The sequence below is a fragment of the Daucus carota genome, chromosome 7, assembly GCF_001625215.2.
Source record: "Daucus carota subsp. sativus chromosome 7, DH1 v3.0, whole genome shotgun sequence".
Classification (NCBI taxonomy): domain Eukaryota; kingdom Viridiplantae; phylum Streptophyta; class Magnoliopsida; order Apiales; family Apiaceae; genus Daucus; species Daucus carota.
Window position 1 is genome coordinate 23239312 of NC_030387.2, and position 19977 is coordinate 23259288.

Consider the following 19977-nt stretch of genomic DNA (forward strand, 5'->3'; position numbering starts at 1 on the left):
TTTCCATTCTCTCACCATTCCATTCCTAATCTCATTCCATTCTTAACAAATTTCATTCCTCCCAACCAAACACAACATTAGGGTTTGATTTGAATACCCGTTTCTCATTTTTTATCTTTGTCCTTTTTGAAACTAGTTGAAAAGTTTTCGTCGGAGAAAAACCAAATTCTTCTAAACCAAAGTCTTTTATTTCATCAGTAAGATTCTTCTAAACCAAAACTTCAACTTGTCCATATTGTAAGTTAAACAAAAAAATAATGATAATCAGTCAAACTGGGCCATAATATGTATCCGATACATATAAATTAAGTGCTTTTTTTCTTTTCTAAAAAAGTATAGGTTTATAATTTTTTTTGTAGATATTATATTGTAGGGAAGTGTCAAACTGGGTCATAATATGTATCCGATACATATGAATTAAGTGTTTTTTTCTTTTCTAAAAAGGTATATTTTTATAATTTTTTATAGATATTATATTGTAGGGAAGTGTTTTATATTATTATTTAACAAAAATTAAAATTTATTTCAGAAGATAATAATATTTATTTCAGAAGTAATTCTTTATCTTAGAAAAATAAACTAAACTAAACGGCTAAATAATTTGTAACTTGAATCAAGTCGGTTTGGTGAAAACCAGTGTTCTAAAAATCGGTTGACTCGGCCGAGTACTCGTTTTGACCCCATGACCGATCCGAGTTCCGAGTAATCGGAGGCAAAACCGATTTTCTGAAAAATCAGTCAAAACTCGGGTTTGACTCCGAGTACTCGGTTAGACTCCGAGTTTGACCGGTAATTCTAACCTCAGTAGGCTCATTAAACTGCTTAATCTGCAATGTAGACATATCTTAACATGTTAGTAAGCACTTTGCACAGAGCATCAAACGATTTGAATTTTGGACATAGAGAATTTTGATCATAGTACACCATTGATTATAGTTTCATCTAGGGTTCTCAATGGGGTTTATTAAAGTATGTACAATGACTCAATGAGTCAATGACCGGTAAATTAATCTTGGCCAATTCTTATTTGTTTTGAGTTTTTGGAGTTTTGATTTAAATTATTAAATTATTATTATTAGGTCATTACTAATATAGTAATATAAATTTAAAATACAAAAAAATATATAAAAATTGATATCCGATTAGTTATCCGAGTACTCATTCCGAGTACTCTTTTTTCCAAGATCAAAACCGAGTCGACCCGATTTCCGATTTTTACAACCTTAGTGAAAACATGAATAGTCCGGAAAAGATAAAAAAGAATAATGATTTGTCAAGACATAAGTTGGTCTGAGATTACTATAATACGTTACTACCCCACTCCGTTGATATACATGGATGCTGTGCATATATAGCCACTTCGTTTCCCAGACGGCATTTAACTCATACATTAGTCTACGTTTTGGGACAGCAGACTCACCCCTCTCTCTCTCTCTCTCTCTCCCCCAATCCGATAGAAACTTTTGGTGATCTTCGGCAGGCAAGTTCATCCTTACGACTCTTCTATCCGAATTTTACTCTATGTTTCTCTGGCTGTTTGATCATCAAGTAATTTTTTGAGATTGTTATATGATTGTCCGAGTCTGCAATTTATATTCCGCGCACTTTTTTTTGGCTGAATTATATATTTTTGTTGAAATTATGATGATTTTTCGGAAGACAGACCAATATGTTTGCTCCAAAAACATTTCTCAACTTGCTCTGTTTCTTTTGCTCATCTGTCACAGCAAATTATTCTTTTGATTTTGAGGTAGACTTTTTAATAGTGGCGGAAAATTTATAGTGAATATCGTTAGTGAAAATTATTAGTAATAAGAAATGGGATTGTTTTTGTGATTGTGAGAGCAAGTCCAATGGTGATGCTAAAATAGATGTAGCTATTGTTATAATTTGAAATCAAAAAGTGATTTTTGATGCTAAAATAGAACTTATGGTCCAATGGTAAATGCAAAATAGAACCAAACATTTTCAAATAAAGCTATATTCTAATTACATAATCTTAAAGTACATAACTATATTTGTCATTATTACTTTATTAATGCATTTTGTCACTTGCATGCTTATGTGGCAATTATAGCACCATCTATACTTGGTTCTATATTTAGAACCAAGTATAGCATTTTGCTATTTTACATTCAAGTTTAGCAACCTATTGGAGTTGAGTTTTTTGCTTGGGTGCTATATTATAGCAATAGCACCTTCTTTAACACCGCCATTGGACTTGCTCTGATTATAGAGTATAGATGCTTCCAGGGTAACATAATGCAACAAAATCTTTTGTCATCAATGCTTTTGAAAAGAAGACAAAAACACTTCACCAGTTGAACTCAATAAGCCGGATATGATTTAAAGCACTATATTTTCAAATTCTGTTCATTCTAAAAGTTACGGTTGCGGTGTTTAGCTCCCACAGCACCGCACTACTCATTTTACTGGTAACAGCTGTGTGCATAACTTTATACACAAAGTACAAGATATATGCCACCCTAATTTCAAGAAAAAACCTTTGTGAGTTGGTACCGAACTTGTCCTGCTCAATTCCGTTGTAGATGATAGCAAATGGAGCGACAAAGAACACAGCAATAACATGTTTGACTATATTTGGCCACTGATCCTTCATTTCCAATGTCACTTGCACACCCCATTGGATTTAGCGTGCCAGCTCTTGTTCTAAGAAACTCACATTCATCAAGCTCCATATTGTGTGCTTTGCTTACGTTAGTTCTGCTGCAAAATATTAACAATAGTGTGAAAATTATGGTTGTGTTCAAAGAAATGCTGCTAATCCTTTAGTGGGATTGGTGAATATTCATCTAGTGGCACTGAATATCTTCAATGAATCAATCCAACCTTTTGCTCAATTATTTCACCTTATGGCTGATGCTCACACAGCATTTAGAGAATATGAACCTCCATCCTGTGATATTAATAAATCAATAATCTTTAAACAATAAAAAGTTGCAATGAATGGGGAACAAAGCAAAGTGTAAGGTCATAACCCAGTTCAGCCCCGATGATTTCCTATACTGAAGATTGCTAAGAAAAAGTTTCCTTAAAAATTGTGAAGCAGGTAGTTGGAAGGAGACAGCTTAAACAAGGACCTCAATCTACTGGATTTATCAGCTTAGACTTGTACAAATGGATCAGAGTAATCAACTTGATTTTTCTTTTGCTCCTGAAAAATTTATATCAATGTTTTTCTCTGTTATACACTTATACTTATTTGTATTGTTAAGAGGAGCAACGCCCGTAAGCATGAAGAATGGGAGATTAAAAATTACTGAGCACAGATTCATACATCTAAATTGCATTATTAGATAGCTGAAAAAACATCCATCTTGTTGGTTCGCCCGTGAACTGGAGTTGACCAAATATAGTGAAGAAAGAGCAGCTATATGTATATTAAATTCTTCTAAACCAAAACCTTTTATTTCATCAGGAAGAATGTGTCCTGGAGACAAAATATTGCTTCTTTTTTCTGTTATCTTTATTGTTTGATTGCAGCTGATATATGAAAGTGATTGTAAGTAGTACACAAGAATCCATTTCAGTTAATATTTTACTTGGTAAATTTCAGAGTAGTGATTATTAATCAAACTACAGATATGCTACTTATGCATGCCATAATTATGAACCACAATATTTGTTGCAATTAGAATTTATGCTTAGACTATTAAGTTATTTCTTTTTATTAATCAACATGCAAGAAAAGAGTTAAAACAGCCTCCTATTGACTTTGAAGTATAGGCTCCTGTTTCATCACAGATGCTACTCTTGAGGAGGGAGATCATTCAAAAAAGGGACTTGAATTGGTGAAATCAGCCTCAGATAAGAATCTTGACCTTCTGAGGCCATCAGCTCGTTACTTTTCAATGACTAAAGGTAGTTTATTATAGTCGTCTGCTTTGATGGACTCTATTTTGTCAACGTACTGTTATCATGCAAAATCAACTTATATATCTTTGTGTTTTCTATATATTTTGGGAGAGCAAGTCCATTGCTAGATGCAAAATAGCTATAGCTATTGTTATAATATAGCACCAATGCTACTTGCATAAGTACTTTCAAATTTTACCAACTCTTTGAACTAGTAACTCACTAATATGCTTTTGGTATTTGGTGATGTACAATGCAATAATTGTTAACTACTTACCCTCCATTTATAGTGAATGATGATGTGGCAAGGATGCATAAATCAATCCTTGGTTTTAAATATAGAACCAAGGTTGCATTTATGCATATTTATATCAAAAATGAAACCCCTTTGGATTTGAGTTTTTATGCAATTAATGCCAAATTGTAGATATAGAACCAGGTTTAGCATCCATTGGACTTGCTCTGAAGAAGTAAGAACATAAATGTGCTCATGTTTCAGATGCATTGGTTGCATGTGGAAGCCCTGTTGGATCCACAGCTTCCATATGCTTTGATGTATCAATTTTGTCAAATTTTATTTTCAACTAGATGTCCTTACATTCTACTAAAGCAGACATTTTTACTGTTCATCTGAAAGCAATTCTTATCTCTTGGCTCTCATATCTATGTATATGATTGAAATACTTAACATCTGTCTTGAATTTCATTTGTTCTGAAACACTATTGCACCAGAAATTTGCATTTTTGATATAGTCACGGTTATATCTCTTTAAAAAATTATGCAAGATACCAGATTTTCACTGTACATACAGATAAGATAATACATGTATGTGCACAATATAAATCACCTCCATTACATCATTTGCTACAATTTTATGGCATCAAGTGTGCACTAATTTCTGAGACAAGATACGGTGTTGACAGGACAAACAATAGATGCTGCAGATCGGGAAAAAGGCAGATATACCCTTATAAGGGATGTAGATGATTTCCAACAAGGAATCTATGATAAACCACTTCCATGCTTTGGTTGTGGAATCGGGTGGTTCTCGTAAGTATTTTCCAACTGATTGATTCCAATTTTTTGTATATAAAATTCCTCCTCTTTTAGTTATGTTAAAGTTTTAACTGATCATATGGTTTACTGTCCAGTTTTCTCCTGGGCTTTACATTCCCATTGATGTGGTATTATGCTACAATTTTGTATCTCGGAAACTACTATCGGAAAGACCCTCGAGAACGAGCTGGCCTTGCTGCTTCTGCAGTTGCTGTAAGTTATTTCTTTTTGGGTTTTAATAACTAAAAGTGTAAGTAATAGTGACTAAATCTGTTGATTCCTACAGGCAATGGCATGTACACTTCTGGTGATGATCATAGCAGTTGTAATGTTATTCCGGTGATGGTTACATTACAGTTATGTGCAATTGTTGGACATTGTATTTACATGCCTAATCGATGGAATTAGGCTTCGGAGTGAATTGTAGATATGAAATCCAGGTGCACACAGGAGTACTTTCGTGAACTAAAGCTATTAGGCAAGTCACAACAAGAACATCAAAGTAATAGTTTCCATTTCATTGGGCAGGTATATAGGTTTTTCGCACAAAAACAATGAAATTGTAAACAAGCTTGACATTACAATGTAACTATTATAGTTTATGCAATTCCTGGGTAATATTCAGTCTGCCAATCCACAGGACTGCTGAATTTGGCCATTATGTTTTAACTGAGCATTGTCACTTCTAATTAACTGAATCTGAATAAATTGCTTGCAAATTGCAAGACAATAATGGGACAATAAAAAATGATAAAATCACAAAACAGTAAAACTCAATGCTAAGGTGAATTGAATGACGGAACTGAAACGAAAAGACTAGCATGACTGGTTAGAGCATCTTCATAGTAAAAAATAAAAACTCTTAGCTAAAATTATCAAGGCTGCACTTTTAGAGATCAAATTTTACGACTCAACCCTCTATATCCTTGACAAAAAAGAAAGCCAACTGTGTTTTATTAGCTATTTTTCCTCAGAGACTATGGGTGAACTGGGTGTATGAGTACTACCTTGCTGGGGGGAAAATTCTGGAGTATGAAAGTTCCGTCAAAATGTTCCTGGAGCCTAAAAAAATCTTTAATGCTAGGTATCAGGCTTGTCAACTGATCTATTACAGTGTTGGTGTTCATTGCAGCTTCTCGATGTGGCATTATCCATGGGTTCATAAACAGTCCCTTGCTGAAATCCTTGGTGATACTAATCTGTCATGGAGTCTAACTCTCTGGCTGTGGTGCAGAATACTTCTTCAAACCACAATCTTGCTTTTGAGCTGCGTCATATATGTGCCAGAGTTCAAAGCTATAATGTTGGTACTATAAAATGTGATTCTATTGTTGGACATCCAGTAAATATCTCTACTATATACGGATCTCTATGGGTATCTTTGCCATCCCCTTGTGGGGTTCATATGGTCTGGAACAAATTTCTATTCCCAAGTTTTCTGTTCTAACCTGGATTGTTATGAAGCAGCGGCTTCCCACTCATCATTGTCTCTTAAGATTTGGTTGTAATGTCAATCTTACTTGTCTGCTTTGCTAATTAACAGAGCAGATGAGAGCCATGATCATCTTTACTGCAGCTGTCCTAATATGAGATTCGTCTCATCTTCCCGGGAAATTCCAGTTTATAGCAGTTGGCAGGACCTTTTAGCAGGAAATATAAATTCTAGGAATACTACCAATATATAGAAGCAGTTCACCTTTTTATTTTAAACAGCTGCAAACTACAATGAATGCAATATGGACAGAGAGAAATAGTAGGAGCTAGGAAGCACACATATAGAGTATAGACTGGCAAATTAAAAGAGACATAATTTCAACAGGTTATCCAGCCTTACATTATCTTCTACTTTAATCAATTCAAATTGCATTTGGCAGGGTGTGTTCTCAATTTCCTATTGATACTGTCGCTAATATCTTGTAGCCGGTAGCCCTCTTGGGCTGTCAATTAGTTCAGTACGCTTTGTTTTAATGAAATTTCCACTTAACCAGTAAAAAGAAAAAGCCTAGAACTAGTACCATCATGCAGTCAACACAATTATTATTCTCCTGTGACATCTGTGTTTGTAATCATACATATCAATCTTGAAGTTAATCTCAACCTCGCAACAAGAAAAGAAACTACAGTCTAACTTCCCCCCAGAACATACTTGTTAGATGAGATGTGCAAGCATATCTGCGCTAACAAAGTGACCATAACATGGCCTTGTAAATTATAACAATATGTTTTCCAAGTAATTAAATCCTGATAAACCCTTGATTAACAAATGAGTTCATCGTTTCTTTCTAAACATATATCTAGAATAATGTAGCACTCAAAACATGAATGATGGACCTTTTAAGGCTTTGATCTGTCAACATGTATATTAGTAAGGAACATAAATAGTCTATACTCTACTTGATCATCCAAAAATAGATTGATGAATTTAATAATGATCTTAAATGGTAAGGGAACCTGTCCTGTGACCAGAAACCGGGGAAAAAACAAATTATAACCATCTAGATCTCTTCAATACATTCAGTTGTATACCCTTGAACAACCTCTCAATTTTTCACCACTAGACGAACATATTTACCATCAACTGAGAATCTGGAGCTCGAGTTGATCTGCCCAAGCAAAGAAAATCATCAGGAATTCATTACCTATCAAGTGGGAAATCTTACAGTACAAACTGTTTCTCACCTTTTGCTCGACTGTTTCTTTAACTTGGCTCTCATCTAGCATAATCTCAGAATCCACAAGAGCCTTCTGAACAAATTTTTGTAGTTTCCTCAATTTTAGAACTCCGTCTGAATTCTGCCTCACATGCATCAATGGAAAGTAAGGGTGTTGCAATCAAAAAGAGTTCTATAAAACAATAAGGTTTAAATGTGTTCTTAACTACTAACACTCCAAAGCCATAAATGAACTTTAACATACATGCACGAATTAGAGCTATAGAAAAATCTATGCTATTTTACAAGGTTAATTTAGAAATGTAAAAACCATATAACATATAGTATAAATATATATTATCACTTATCAGCACAATAAAACCAATTATATGCCTAGAATACAAAAGTGACCTAAACCGAGGTTTCTTACCGATTCCAGGGCTGAAGCAATCAGCTTCTTCCACTTTATATTCTTCTTTGCTTCTCTAGTAAAAGATTTAGTGCCCGTCACTTGGTCATCTTTACCCACACTCTGTTTAGATTTCTTTTCCTTGCATTCTATTTCGTCTTCACCATTTCCTACTTCAACATTCTGTTTATCACTTGAATGTTTTCTCTTCTTACTTGTTAACGAATTTGCATGTACGGTTCCCATTTCAGAGCCATTATGCGCAGGGGCAACTTCTGGAAGACCTAATTCCTTTGGTTCCACTACATCTTGATTTCCAACTACTCGGTCCTTTAAGTTGCTTTCAGAAGAAACTTTGGTGGTCGGAGTTAATTCTTCTGTTTGTTTGGGTGGTTGCATTGACGCATGGAATGCTCTAGCCTTTGCTCTGTGCTTCTTACCTTCAGCATGGAGAAGAAGAGTTTGCCTGCTTGTAGCACTGGTATTGCAGAGTCTGCAAAATCATATACGTACAAACTTGTGACACCTATGTTGGAAAAGAGAAAAAAGTTGTCTAGCCCACAGCAATAGCAAAACTAATGCTTCTTGTCAATTCAAGGACAGTAATCATTCATTAGTGTAGAATATTTCTAATTCAATTTGGGAAGACCAGTGTAAGCTAAAATGAAAATTTAGTATTTACATGTATTCATAACAGCATGGCACGTCCATTATTTTTGAAATGCAAGACAGGAAAATAACTTATTATAAAAAAATGATAATTACTAATCCTAAAGGCCAAAGCAAGATGTCACTCTGTTGATACAGCAGCAAAGTGATAAAATCATCCATACTACATAAATCTCCCTAGCCGAATAATAATCATGAAGAACAAGATATATCCTGTCACTTTATCCTATATTAACCTAAGTGATTGTAGATGTTGAAGGACATAAGTAAATTGTGTTCTACAAGCAAGTTTAAAGAAACAGTAATATGAACTTATATATGGTCCTCTGGTTGGTATTATATTTGACGGTCCCTAGTTGGTAGATATTTTACCGAAAAACAGCTTACGATCCATCGCAATTGATTGTTCAAAGACTATTATGCCCCATAACACACGAAACAATAGCCAGAATGTAAAGAATAGATCATATATGACAAACCAGGACACTCCCCACTATCTCTATAGTCCTCGTCATATCTATGTAACCTTCATTTTTGAGCTCGTACAAAATGCAAACAATTACAAGGGTCGTACAACCAAAGGAAGAAGTTCAGCTTATCCTAGTTGCTTGTACTCACCTACAAAACCATGGAGGGCGTTCTGACAAACCAACATTTATATCAACCTCCGGTTTCATTTTTGAGTCACTCTTGGGATTCGGAGTTGTATTTGTTGAAGCTTTAACTTGACCCTTGGGACCATATTTTTCCTGAATTTGGAATGCAAAAATTATATTATCTACACATGTAACACATCAGGACTCAGGTAGTGCTTTTAATTAAAGTTTAATTGTAACTAATCAGACAAATAATATAAATTCGCATTTGGTTATAATATTGTAATACATGGTCATATACTCCACATTAGAGTAGACTAGACTAGAGGCAACCATTGGAATCTGTGAGATTGATTAGTACTCGAGCTTTCTTTAAGCATATAGGTATCCTATCAGTTCCTATGACTCGTGTACAAATCTGACCTTCAAATTTGTATTGCACTTGAAACCAGTTATAGAAATCCCTTTCACCTCCAATAAGGGCATCTTTAACGGGATTGGCTAAAATAATATAAATTAATGATTATGTAGTAAGGTATTGTGCTCCGATGGGACTACTATAATGGTTGGCTATATTTTAAAAATAATATGTTATTATTATTTCAAGTTGTATAAATAGAATATATTATATTAATATGATAATAGATGATGTGGAATCTTCCTACAGGTCTCTGGGTCTCCAGAGGTCTCCAGAGGTTCAGCAAATATAACCAACATTAGAGGGTTGGCTACAATTTTAGCCAAGGGGAATGTCATGTTGGAGTACATAAATTTTTATGCATTCTCTATAATTTTAAATTATGACATGTCATACATACAGATTTTTAGCCAAGTGGTCTTCTCCTATAGAAATGCTGAAATAAGGGTATAAAATGGACAATATTACAATAACAGCTACTTCATCTTATATGTTAAATTAAGAGGGCACAAATATAAACTAAAACATTCAACATTCAATCCATTCATTGTGTGCAAAAGTGAAAATATAGGTGTCCCAAGCAAAACTATTATAAAAATTCTTCTCAACTAAGAGATTAGAAGAAACTTAGTTCGTCTGACTAAATTTTAATGATTTAAAAATCCATAACTGTTTACCATAGACATAGTTACCTAGTGCTTCAACAAATAGGCTCTTGTGAGAGATAACTCATGGAGAAAAGAGACCAATTAATTGCCAACTTCCATATATAGAGCAAATCAATAGATTAGAACAATCATAAACTACAGATCTCCAATATGAGTTTTTTGGTTTGGAAAATTCCTGATGAAAATATCCAAAGCAACTAATCTTAAGGCCATACTATCCGGGCGTAAATGAGCAAGGCAATAAGGCATCTACTTAATTCATTTGACCTGGTGACTATCACCAAAATATGCAGTTGCATTTACCGAAAAAGAATACCCAGTTGCATTTTGTCGCAACATATGCATATCTTAGGATATTATTTCTTTATTTGTTTGATTGTATTGCAGAAAATCACAAAATATAATGCAAATTCGGAACAATCAAATACAAAAAGAATGATAAAAGCAGAGGGTATAGAAATGATCATTGAGCGTAATGAAGCATTTCAATTACTTAGCTTATAAAAGTTTTAGCGGCAGCATGTAATTGATAAACAGCGCCAATAAACTAGAAAAACTATAATAATAATATTATTATTAGCATTTTTCAGCTTTTTTCTTCAAAAAAGAAATAAAAGGAAAATAGAAAGAGGAGTAAACAGACCATCTCAGTGATGCATTGTGTGTGTCCTTGAACACTTTGCTGCCCAAACACTTGTCCACAATCGATGCAAGATAGCTAACCAATAAACAAACAGATGGTGATCATCATCATTATTATTATTAAAAGACTGAAGAATGGTGATTAAAAGAAAAAAGAACCTTATTGGCAGAGCACATTCTGAAGTGACCAAGGAGCTTCGGCTTCTTGAGATTATCTCCGCAATCCTCGCACTGAAACCACACCATTTTGTTTACAATTTCAACTCACTCACTCACTTCTGCTCTGCTCTGCAACAAATTAGGGCACGCCTTTGGGGTTTAACCACGCCTTTATGTAATGGGCAGGGTTTTAAGACTGCCACCAGCCAGGGCCGGCCCTAGTTCTTGCGTAAAGCCCATTTATACCAAAAGCCCATCGGCGATATGTCTTTTTTTCGGATACTGTATTAGGCTCCGCCTTAAACTAATTTTGATTTTAAATTAAAATATATTTATTTCTTCATAAGATAAAAATTGGTTTAAATAAATTCAGAAGTCGGAAGGATCTAGATTTTGATTGATTTATCGAATCTATTATAATTTTTTAAAGTCATTTCAATACTAAATAAATAATTTTATCAAAAAAATTATTATTATATTTTAATAATTCATCACTAATTTACCGTATAATATAAAGTTAGTATAGAAGCCCATGCAAAGTATGTAACTTAGAGCGTGTTTTTCGGGTTTAAAATTCAAACTTTAATTCGATATTAAACTAAAAAATTGAAAGTTAGTTTAAGGTGCTTTTTTCAGTAGTTTAATCTTCTAAAATTTTTTTTTTTATATAAAAATTACTCACAAGTCATAAGCTATTCATAAAACAAGTAAAAATATATAATATTTCAGATATATGATTTTTGATAAAATATATTTGGCATATATATCAATTTATATGTTATTATAAATATATATTTTATGATAAAAAATATAAGTTATATATATATTAAATTATATTACTCATAAGGTGAAATCCCGAGAAATTGAAAATAATTATATACTCTATGAATGAATGATTGATTGATAAGAAATTTTTCGATAGTTCGATGATTCTTTCGAAATTAAATTGAAATCGCTAAATTGATATGGTCTCCGTCGAGAAGCATATAGACATATTTAAAAAGTTGTATAATTCACTGAAGTAAGAGAAGTGGGTGGAGTGATAGAACGAAATACTCTAAAATGAGATTAATTCGAGTAAAATGACGAGACCAATCAAAATCAAAATTTATAAAATGCATGTAGCGAAAGCAAACAGTGGATCTTATTAAATTTTTTTATTAAAAATTTTAGTTTTTGGAGTATATATAATTGAGTTGACATAAAAAATTTGTATATAAATGAATAAGGCGGATGGAATATAAAAGGAAAAATGAATTTTTTTGTCCCTAAACTATTTACCTTTTTAGAATTTGCCACCGAACTAAATTTATTTTCATTATAGACACTAACGTTATATCTTCTTTTCATTTTAGCTATTCCGTTAACTACTTAAAGGAAAATTCAGTTTTTCTTTAAAAAAAAAGGAAAGAAGCTAAAAAATTCAAAAAACAAACAAAAATTGACAAAAATCAAGAGGTATCTTTAAAAGGTCATTTTTTTCCTTAAAAAAAGCAAAAATCTCATTTATAGTGAAAAAAATCTATAAGAAAATGAAAAAAATATCTTATAAATTTTTTTTATATTTTATGTTTTTTTATATTTTCTGGCCTTTTTCCTTTTTTTTAAAAGAAAAACTGAATTTTCCGTTAAGTAGTTAATGGAATGGCTAAAATGAAAAGAAGATATAACGTTAGTGTCTATAATGAAAATAAATTTAGTTCGGTGGCAAATTTCTGAAAAGGTAAATAGTTTAGGGACAAAAAATTCATTTTCCCAATATAAAAATTATAAAATTTAATTCAGAAATAATCAGGAACATTTCGGTAAATAGCGGAATTTTAAATTTAAAATAGAAAGAAGACCGAAATCGAAGACATCTGAAGGTAGCAACCCCGTGGCGGTGCCTAGGGTTTAATCGCTGACACAACGGAAAAAATGAAACTGGCGTGGCTGAGAACCCAAGACGGCGCACACGGCGACTCAGTGTGGACAACGACGTGGGTCCCAGGCAACGAGGAGAGCCCGGCTTTACTCCTGACCGGCTCGCTTGACGAGACAGTGAAGCTGTGGAACCCGGAAGATCTCTCACTCATTCGCACAAATTCGGGTCATTGCCTGGGCGTGGTTTCGGTGGCTGCTCATCCCTCTGGCAGAATTGCTGCTTCCGCTTCCATTGATAGCTTTGTTCGAGTTTTCGATGTTCAATCCAATAATACTATTGCTACTCTCGAAGCTTCTCCCTCTGAAGTTTGGCAATTGAAGTTTAATCCGCAGGTCTACCACAACTCTCTCTCCCCCTCCCTCTCTCTCTCTCTCCCTCTCCCTCCTCCTCTCTCTCTCTCTCTCCCTCTCTCGCTTTCTTTGCTCAAATCGCTAATGCGTTTTTACTCACTTGGAATATACATAACGTTCCTGCTTCAATACTGTTACTGTAGTCTGTATTAGGCATGCTATGTGTGCTTTGAAGATTTAAATTCAATAAACGTCTTTCCCTTTTCCGTTGCTCTTGAATCGAGCCATTAAGCATACTCCTAAATTTTTTTAGGGGTCTAGCACATACATACATTTTAGTGGGTGTTTTACTTCGATTCTCTTGACTATATAGCAAAGTTGTATTATAGGCTACTTATTTTAGCAGGAAAAGCCCCAATTGTATGCTGTAAGAAGCTGTTTAGCAGAATAGCACAACATACTCCTTTTATTCAATCCATTAAGCAGTACATTAATTAAGGGTTAATTATCATTAGATCATTTGTTGTGTCCAAATGTAACAAGTTGGTCATTGGTTGAAGCCTAGGCGCAAAGCGCAAAAGCGATGCGCGCTTCTTTGAAGCTGGACACACAATTTATAATCATTTTAAAGAATATATTGCTTAGGCTATATACAAATTGACCTAGGTTCGTAACAGAATTTATACTTCATAATGTATTCAATCACACTATTAGGGTCAGAGAAACATAATTTAACCTATATAATATATTAAATTATACTTGTAGAGTGTAAAAACAATCCTAAAACTGAACAACAAAATGCGAAGCAAGTTTTATAGCCTAGTGCTTTATATTTCATTCATGATCTTCATTGAAATCATATTCATCTTTAAAATCCTCGTCTCAATCATGTCGGAACTGTATCTTTCAATTACTCTTGTTCCTCTCCTTCATTCTCGTCTACTAACATCGTCTCACATGCACCTTTTTTTTTAACTTGAAGTACACATATTTTTTCTGAAATTGGTAAGATTTTGAGGCTGTTTTGACGCTAAATTTGAATGTGACGGCTCTCCAGCTGTAGAAGCTTTTCCAACTTTTGCCTAATTCAATCTATCATCATCTGGGAAGACCTTATCATCATCTTCATATAATTCCCATCTAGGTTTCCAACCAACCCCTTGTTGCTTTTATCAACATAAAGTAATAATGCGGGGTCTATCACGGTTCTCCCTTTTGATGTCGTTGGAAGCTGATATGCTCTATTTATTTGGGTTTATAAATCATATTTTTGTTTTTGGGTTACTTTTTGGGCTTTATAATTGGCCCATTAAAATTAATAATGTCAAAATTTTCTTAGCTTCAATAAAGCACACATTTCCAAAACCTGCTTGCCTACTTCATGGCCTTAAATGTGCGCCTAATTGAAGTTGCTTTGCCTTGGCATAGGTGAGGCACTTAAGGTGCGTCCTTTTCACAACACTGCTCTTAGGTGAAACATTTGCCACCTCATTGCCGTTCATGGTACTCATAAAGGATGTCTAGATGTAGAATGTTATAATGAAATTGTCACTCATTAAGTTAGAATTTCAAATTAATAATCGAGTGACTTAAATGATTATTAGCCCCATCAAATAAGCACTGCTTATCAGAGTTTGACCATGTAAAGAGTTTATGGTTATCAAATTGCTGGCGAGTTGGATCTCTTGGACTAATCATCTCTAGACTTATACAGGTCCACAATGCCAAAAATACCCTACCCTGTTTGACGAATTATAGGTTAATAGTAACTTCAACTTGCTACTTTCGAAAATTATGATAGAGAAAATGGCGATCCTGTGGCAGAGTCGCTTGGAAAGGAGACTAGCCATGGTTGATGAGTGGCAGATGAGACAGATCCCTAGTGTCGGCGGCGAGGATGAAAAAGATTTTGACCTATGTTTATAATAGACACATGTACAGGTCCCAACTGTTTTTTACTGAGTCCTATTTGTTATTTTATAAATACCGGGCCCATGTTAAAAAGGTGATTTGCCCACATATTAAGAATAATATATAGTCATTATTAAATTTGTTGTGGACATTTATTGAACTTCAACATATGATCGATTTCAGTGTAGTGTCTTCTTTTGTAACGAATGTATTTTTGTTATATATATTGTGTTCTCTTGTAAATATAAAAAGAGCCTTCTTTAAGTAAATTACTAGGAAGGTGATTTGATTTTATATGGTGCCCATTTCTTATAGTCACCAATGTATCGAATGTAAACAAACTCAATTTAGAGAAAATCTCCTACTTTTGTAGTGTTTAATGTCTATAGATTGCTGCACATGCTTTGTGCCAAGTTAAATGGATTTAAGTGTAGTGTATATTAAATTTATATGAAGTCTCTCACATTTGTATTGTATCTGATCTTTTTGTTTTGTTTTGGTGTCCGCAATCTAATTTAGAAACGGTAGTAGACAACTTTTGTGGGGCTTGACCCTAGCACTTTTGGTGTGCTTCCTTTCTCCACTCATCTCCCCATCTCCAATCCATCTCCCTTGCGATGCACTGTTTTTCTTCCTCATCTCCCTGCACCACATCTCTACCTTTTCGTCGCCGTTGTTGCCACCGAAGCCATCACGGTTAAATATATAGATTCTTCCCCAGCTCTATAATCAGATCTGTTGGCAGTGTAAAATTATGAGAATGAGAGTGCGTACGAAGGAAACAACTTCGTCGAATAAAAAGTAAAGCGGCTTTGGGAATAATCATTATTGCAATTCAATGAAATCTGCATTTGTTTCCCTGTATTATTAAGATTTTACATGGAGGCTACGGTCAAGGATTTACTCCTATGGAAGGAGATGTAATTTATTATTATTGGAGGACTTCGATTGAAGTTAAATTGAGAATTTTTTCTCTGGATTGTGATTTATACAAACTCTTCTCTGCTGCTGTTTAGAAATCCTAGGGGTAGTGGTTCTTCCGTAGTCGGATCACCTTAGGGCTTGTGTGTTTTTTGCGGTTAATCCACATCATCTATATTTTTACTTTTCTTCTAGTTCTTGTTCTGCAGCAATTCTCATGCTTGTTCACCATTTCGCATCACTGCTAGTTCTGAGTTTGATATATGCTACTTTATTTATGGAAATTTGCTTTCTGACTTGCTATGGAGTTGTTCCTGTAATAATTTCTATTGGGACTGGGATTGACATTCATTTAATGGAACGAGGAAGCCAAATTTGCAAGTTGAAGTGGATAAACGGATAGCTATAGATTGGATTATCTAAAGCTTTAAAACACCTCAAGGCGATTTATGTTTGGAGGAATTATAATCCCCGGATTATTACCCTATTTGTCTCAATTGTAAAGGATTATAATACCATGAATTCCCATCCCATAATTGTTTTAGTCAATTTATATGGTATTATAATCCCTTGTGAAAGGAGGTAATTTAATCCCATGGAAATGAATCAAAACAGTGATTATATAATCCCATGGGATAATAGTCCCTTAAATTTTAAGAAAATAATGTAGTTATCCCGGGACTATAGTCCCTTCAAACAAACATGGCCTAAGTGTATACTGAACTTCAAATGTCAAAGCCTCATTTTAATTTACAATATGCTTAATTAAGTTATGGCTGTATAAAAACCATGTTCAACATTTTTTTTCCTGTGCTAAGCTTTATAATGAATATTGAATTGAATTATGTATTTATGAATAAGCAAATGGTTGATTCAAGAAATACCTCATGTGTGTTTGGAAGGTGATTATGATTTGTGATGCAAGATCTTATTTTTTGTGTGTGATAGTTTCATTGTCTTTATAGCACTTGTTTTCTTTTTGGTATTCCTGATGTTGAAGTGCAGTCTAGAGGGAATTGTTACTGAAAACTGTTACCCATCTGGATAATCTCCTACTTTGACCAAAAATTTAACCTACTTACATTGCTTACTGCATGCAATGACACAATTTGTTCTAGTAGTTTCTATTTACATTTTTGGACATGATTAAAATTGTTTCTTTAAACATTGTACCTCACACAATCAATACAATTACTTTCACTATTTTAGGGTACAGTTCTAGCAGTTGCCGGAGGAGGTAGTGCATCAGTCAAGTTATGGAACACTTCTGAATGGAAGCTGGTTGGTACCCTGTCAATACCCCGTCCTGAAGGTGTGAAGCATTCTGAAAAGAGTGGCACCAAGAAGTTTGTTCTGTCAGTTGCATGGAGCCCTGACGGAAGACAGCTTGCTTGTGGTTCAATGGATGGGACCATCTCTGTTTTCGATGTTGCTCGCTCCAAATTTCTTCACCACCTTGAAGGCCATTGCATGCCTGTCCGATCTCTTGTGTACTCTCCTATTGATTCAAGAGTGCTCGTATCAGCCTCGGATGATGGCCATGTGAACATGTATGATGTGGAGGGAAAGACCCTGTTTGTGTCCATGTCCGGTCACTCGAGTTGGGTGTTGAGTGTAGATGTTAGTCCCGATGGAGCAGCAATTGCTACAGGCTCAAGCGACAAGACTGTGAGGCTGTGGGATCCCAAGATGAGGGCAGCTGTGCAATCTATGACAAACCACACAGACCAGGTTTGGGGAGTGATGTTTCGACCACCAGGAGGACCTGGTGTCCGGACTGTTCAGCTTGCAAGTGTATCAGACGACAAGAGCATCTCACTTTATGAATACTCATGAAGTTGGCCAGATTTGCTAGTTGAGAAATATAGATTTAAACTGACAATCAGTTCACTCTGCACATCTTAATGGCAGTTGTAAAATTTGTCGTTGAATATTGTGTTTGTTAGGGTTCTGCCCTGTCGTTATCTTGCATCTACATATTTCAGGATATTCCTTCAGTGCTAATTAGATATTTGCTTTGCTCAGTTACTATATTTTCAGTGACCCGAGAAAAGTCCCATTATCTCTGAAGAAAACCATATGTGCGTACAAGTGCTTTTCATTTCAGTTGGGAGAAATTAGCAGCAGCAATTGCTTGTTCATGTGTATTTTCAGTTTACCAATTTTACTTTTCAGCATATTTCGTTTTGCTGGTGTTGCTGAAAGTGCCGTGCCGTCTAAAATTTTCAAAATATTACACACTTCACATCTACTACAATTGTAACTACAAACAGTTTTTAAATTACGAAACTACTTGTAGTAAAAAACTAAACGGTTTGACGTTTTATAAATGCTTAAGCAAAGATGCATAAACTAAACGGTTTGACGTTTTATAAATGCTTAAGCAAAGATGCATGAATAGTAATGCGGGTAAAATGATATATATTTGATTTATAATGATGTAAATAAGTCTGGTTTAATCTTTTATAAATGCTCAAGGAAAGATGTATGAATAGTGATGCGGGGAAATTGATATATATTTGGTTTATAATGATGTAAATGAGTCCCGCTATGGATGCCCAGTTTGATATAAAACTCAATTTATAATTATTTTTCGGCATAAAAATCTATATATGTACAAAGTAATAATAATTACACTTGTTTAAGTATAAAATCATTGCTTAAATCTAATATCAATAAATCAGTTTTTGGCTAAATGTTTAAACACCCATAATTATCAATTACATTATTTGCTTATGTAAATTAGTATTTTTATATTAAAATTATATATTGATTGTTATATTATATACATCATTGTTATTCCTTCTAGATTCTAAAAATCTTGTTAACAATATTTTGCCAAAAAACTGCAATATACTTAATAATATATTTTTTATTTGATTAAGTTATTAATGAAAATTTTACATCATTCCACATGAAAGTACCTCCAATTATTATTTTATTATGTACTTCTAATATAATTTTTTCATAATTATATATTTTAATGACTTGATTGCAAGATATTTAAGTTAGATGATCTATGAGTAAATGGAATCTAATTTGAATGACGCTTTTAATATTAAAAAAATATGTGAGTATTTATCTCATTTTTCTTTGTTTTTTAATGATTTTAAATGATAAAATTCAATATATTTTCTTATATAGTTCAGTGATCCAGAGTGCTAGCCTTTTAAATTTGATAAGCTTAGAGCAATCTCAATGCAAACTCTCCTTACTCATATTTGGTCTAGGTGGACAAGATTTAAGGATTAGGATCAAAAATCAGTCTTTCAACGCAACTCCTTATTCTCTAAAAATTTTACGGGAGAGAATACTCCTCCTCTTATTTGAGGGAGAAAAAGCAAACCCCTATAATGCCACATCATCAATATTATTTATAATATAACATATATTTACTCCAACTCTACCTCTTCTCACATAAATTACTTTAAATATTAAATAAATACTAATTTTTAAATTATAGATAACAAGTATAAGGTAATACCATTAAAGCATGTGGTGTAAATTGTACTAACTTGAAATTTGTAGACGTAATTTATCAATTTATCAGGTTGAATAAACATAAATTATCGATGTTGAATAATTTGGTTTGAAAACCGAAACCGAATCATTATAAATCGAAACCGTAACTAGAAATCGAAACCAAACCGATGGTGTTTGGTATGGTTTTGGTTTTTGATTTTAGAAACCGAATAAATATGGTTACGGTTTGGTTTCCGGTCGAAACCGAACCAAACCGAACCACGCTCATCCCTATCGGTGGTTATCCTAACAGTAATTTTGAAA

General features: G+C 33.8%; 3 protein-coding genes across 4 annotated transcripts; 2 read left to right on the top strand and 1 right to left on the bottom strand.

Annotated features, from left to right (window-relative positions):
* The first annotated feature begins 1339 nt into the window (after positions 1 to 1339).
* LOC108194068 (uncharacterized) lies at positions 1340 to 5566 on the top strand. Of its 2 annotated transcripts, none has more exons than XM_064081181.1 (6): positions 1340 to 1484; positions 3075 to 3148; positions 3748 to 3882; positions 4801 to 4927; positions 5029 to 5146; positions 5220 to 5566. In XM_064081181.1, exons 2-6 carry the CDS (start codon positions 3139 to 3141, stop codon positions 5274 to 5276), a joined length of 447 nt encoding a protein of 148 aa, XP_063937251.1. In that variant the 5' UTR covers positions 1340 to 1484; positions 3075 to 3138; the 3' UTR covers positions 5277 to 5566. The 2 variants fall into 2 exon arrangements, with proteins under 2 accessions (XP_063937251.1, XP_063937252.1); XM_064081182.1 differs by having other exon boundaries at positions 1341 to 1484; positions 3766 to 3882.
* Positions 5567 to 7106: 1540 nt separating this feature from the next.
* On the bottom strand, positions 7107 to 11305 carry LOC108193899 (UBP1-associated proteins 1C). Its single transcript, XM_017360746.2, has 6 exons — positions 11146 to 11305; positions 10988 to 11062; positions 9281 to 9411; positions 8015 to 8486; positions 7613 to 7726; positions 7107 to 7536 (listed from the first exon to the last, which is right to left on the bottom strand). Exons 1-6 carry the CDS (start codon positions 11230 to 11232, stop codon positions 7474 to 7476), a joined length of 942 nt encoding a protein of 313 aa, XP_017216235.1. The 5' UTR covers positions 11233 to 11305; the 3' UTR covers positions 7107 to 7473.
* A 1633-nt stretch (positions 11306 to 12938) lies between these two features.
* LOC108193253 (WD repeat-containing protein VIP3) lies at positions 12939 to 18215 on the top strand. The gene is made up of 2 exons (XM_017359834.2): positions 12939 to 13401; positions 17401 to 18215. Exons 1-2 carry the CDS (start codon positions 13063 to 13065, stop codon positions 18025 to 18027), a joined length of 966 nt encoding a protein of 321 aa, XP_017215323.1. The 5' UTR covers positions 12939 to 13062; the 3' UTR covers positions 18028 to 18215.
* Positions 18216 to 19977: the final 1762 nt, after the last annotated feature.

Excerpts from the sequence above, each read along its gene's own strand:
- LOC108194068 (XM_064081181.1), top strand. Across the intron at positions 3,883-4,800 it reads TTACTTTTCAATGACTAAAG|GACAAACAATAGATGCTGCA; the intron begins GTAGTTTATTAT and ends CGGTGTTGACAG. Across the intron at positions 4,928-5,028 it reads TGTGGAATCGGGTGGTTCTC|TTTTCTCCTGGGCTTTACAT; the intron begins GTAAGTATTTTC and ends TTTACTGTCCAG.
- LOC108193899 (XM_017360746.2), bottom strand. The coding sequence starts at position 11,232 with ATGGTGTGGTTTCAGTGCGAGGATTGCGGAGATAATCTCAAGAAGCCG. Across the intron at positions 7,727-8,014 it reads TTGCTTCAGCCCTGGAATCG|AATTCAGACGGAGTTCTAAA; the intron begins GTAAGAAACCTC and ends CATGTGAGGCAG. Across the intron at positions 7,537-7,612 it reads AAGAAACAGTCGAGCAAAAG|ATCAACTCGAGCTCCAGATT; the intron begins GTGAGAAACAGT and ends TTGCTTGGGCAG.
- LOC108193253 (XM_017359834.2), top strand. The coding sequence starts at position 13,063 with ATGAAACTGGCGTGGCTGAGAACCCAAGACGGCGCACACGGCGACTCA. Across the intron at positions 13,402-17,400 it reads AATTGAAGTTTAATCCGCAG|GGTACAGTTCTAGCAGTTGC; the intron begins GTCTACCACAAC and ends TCACTATTTTAG.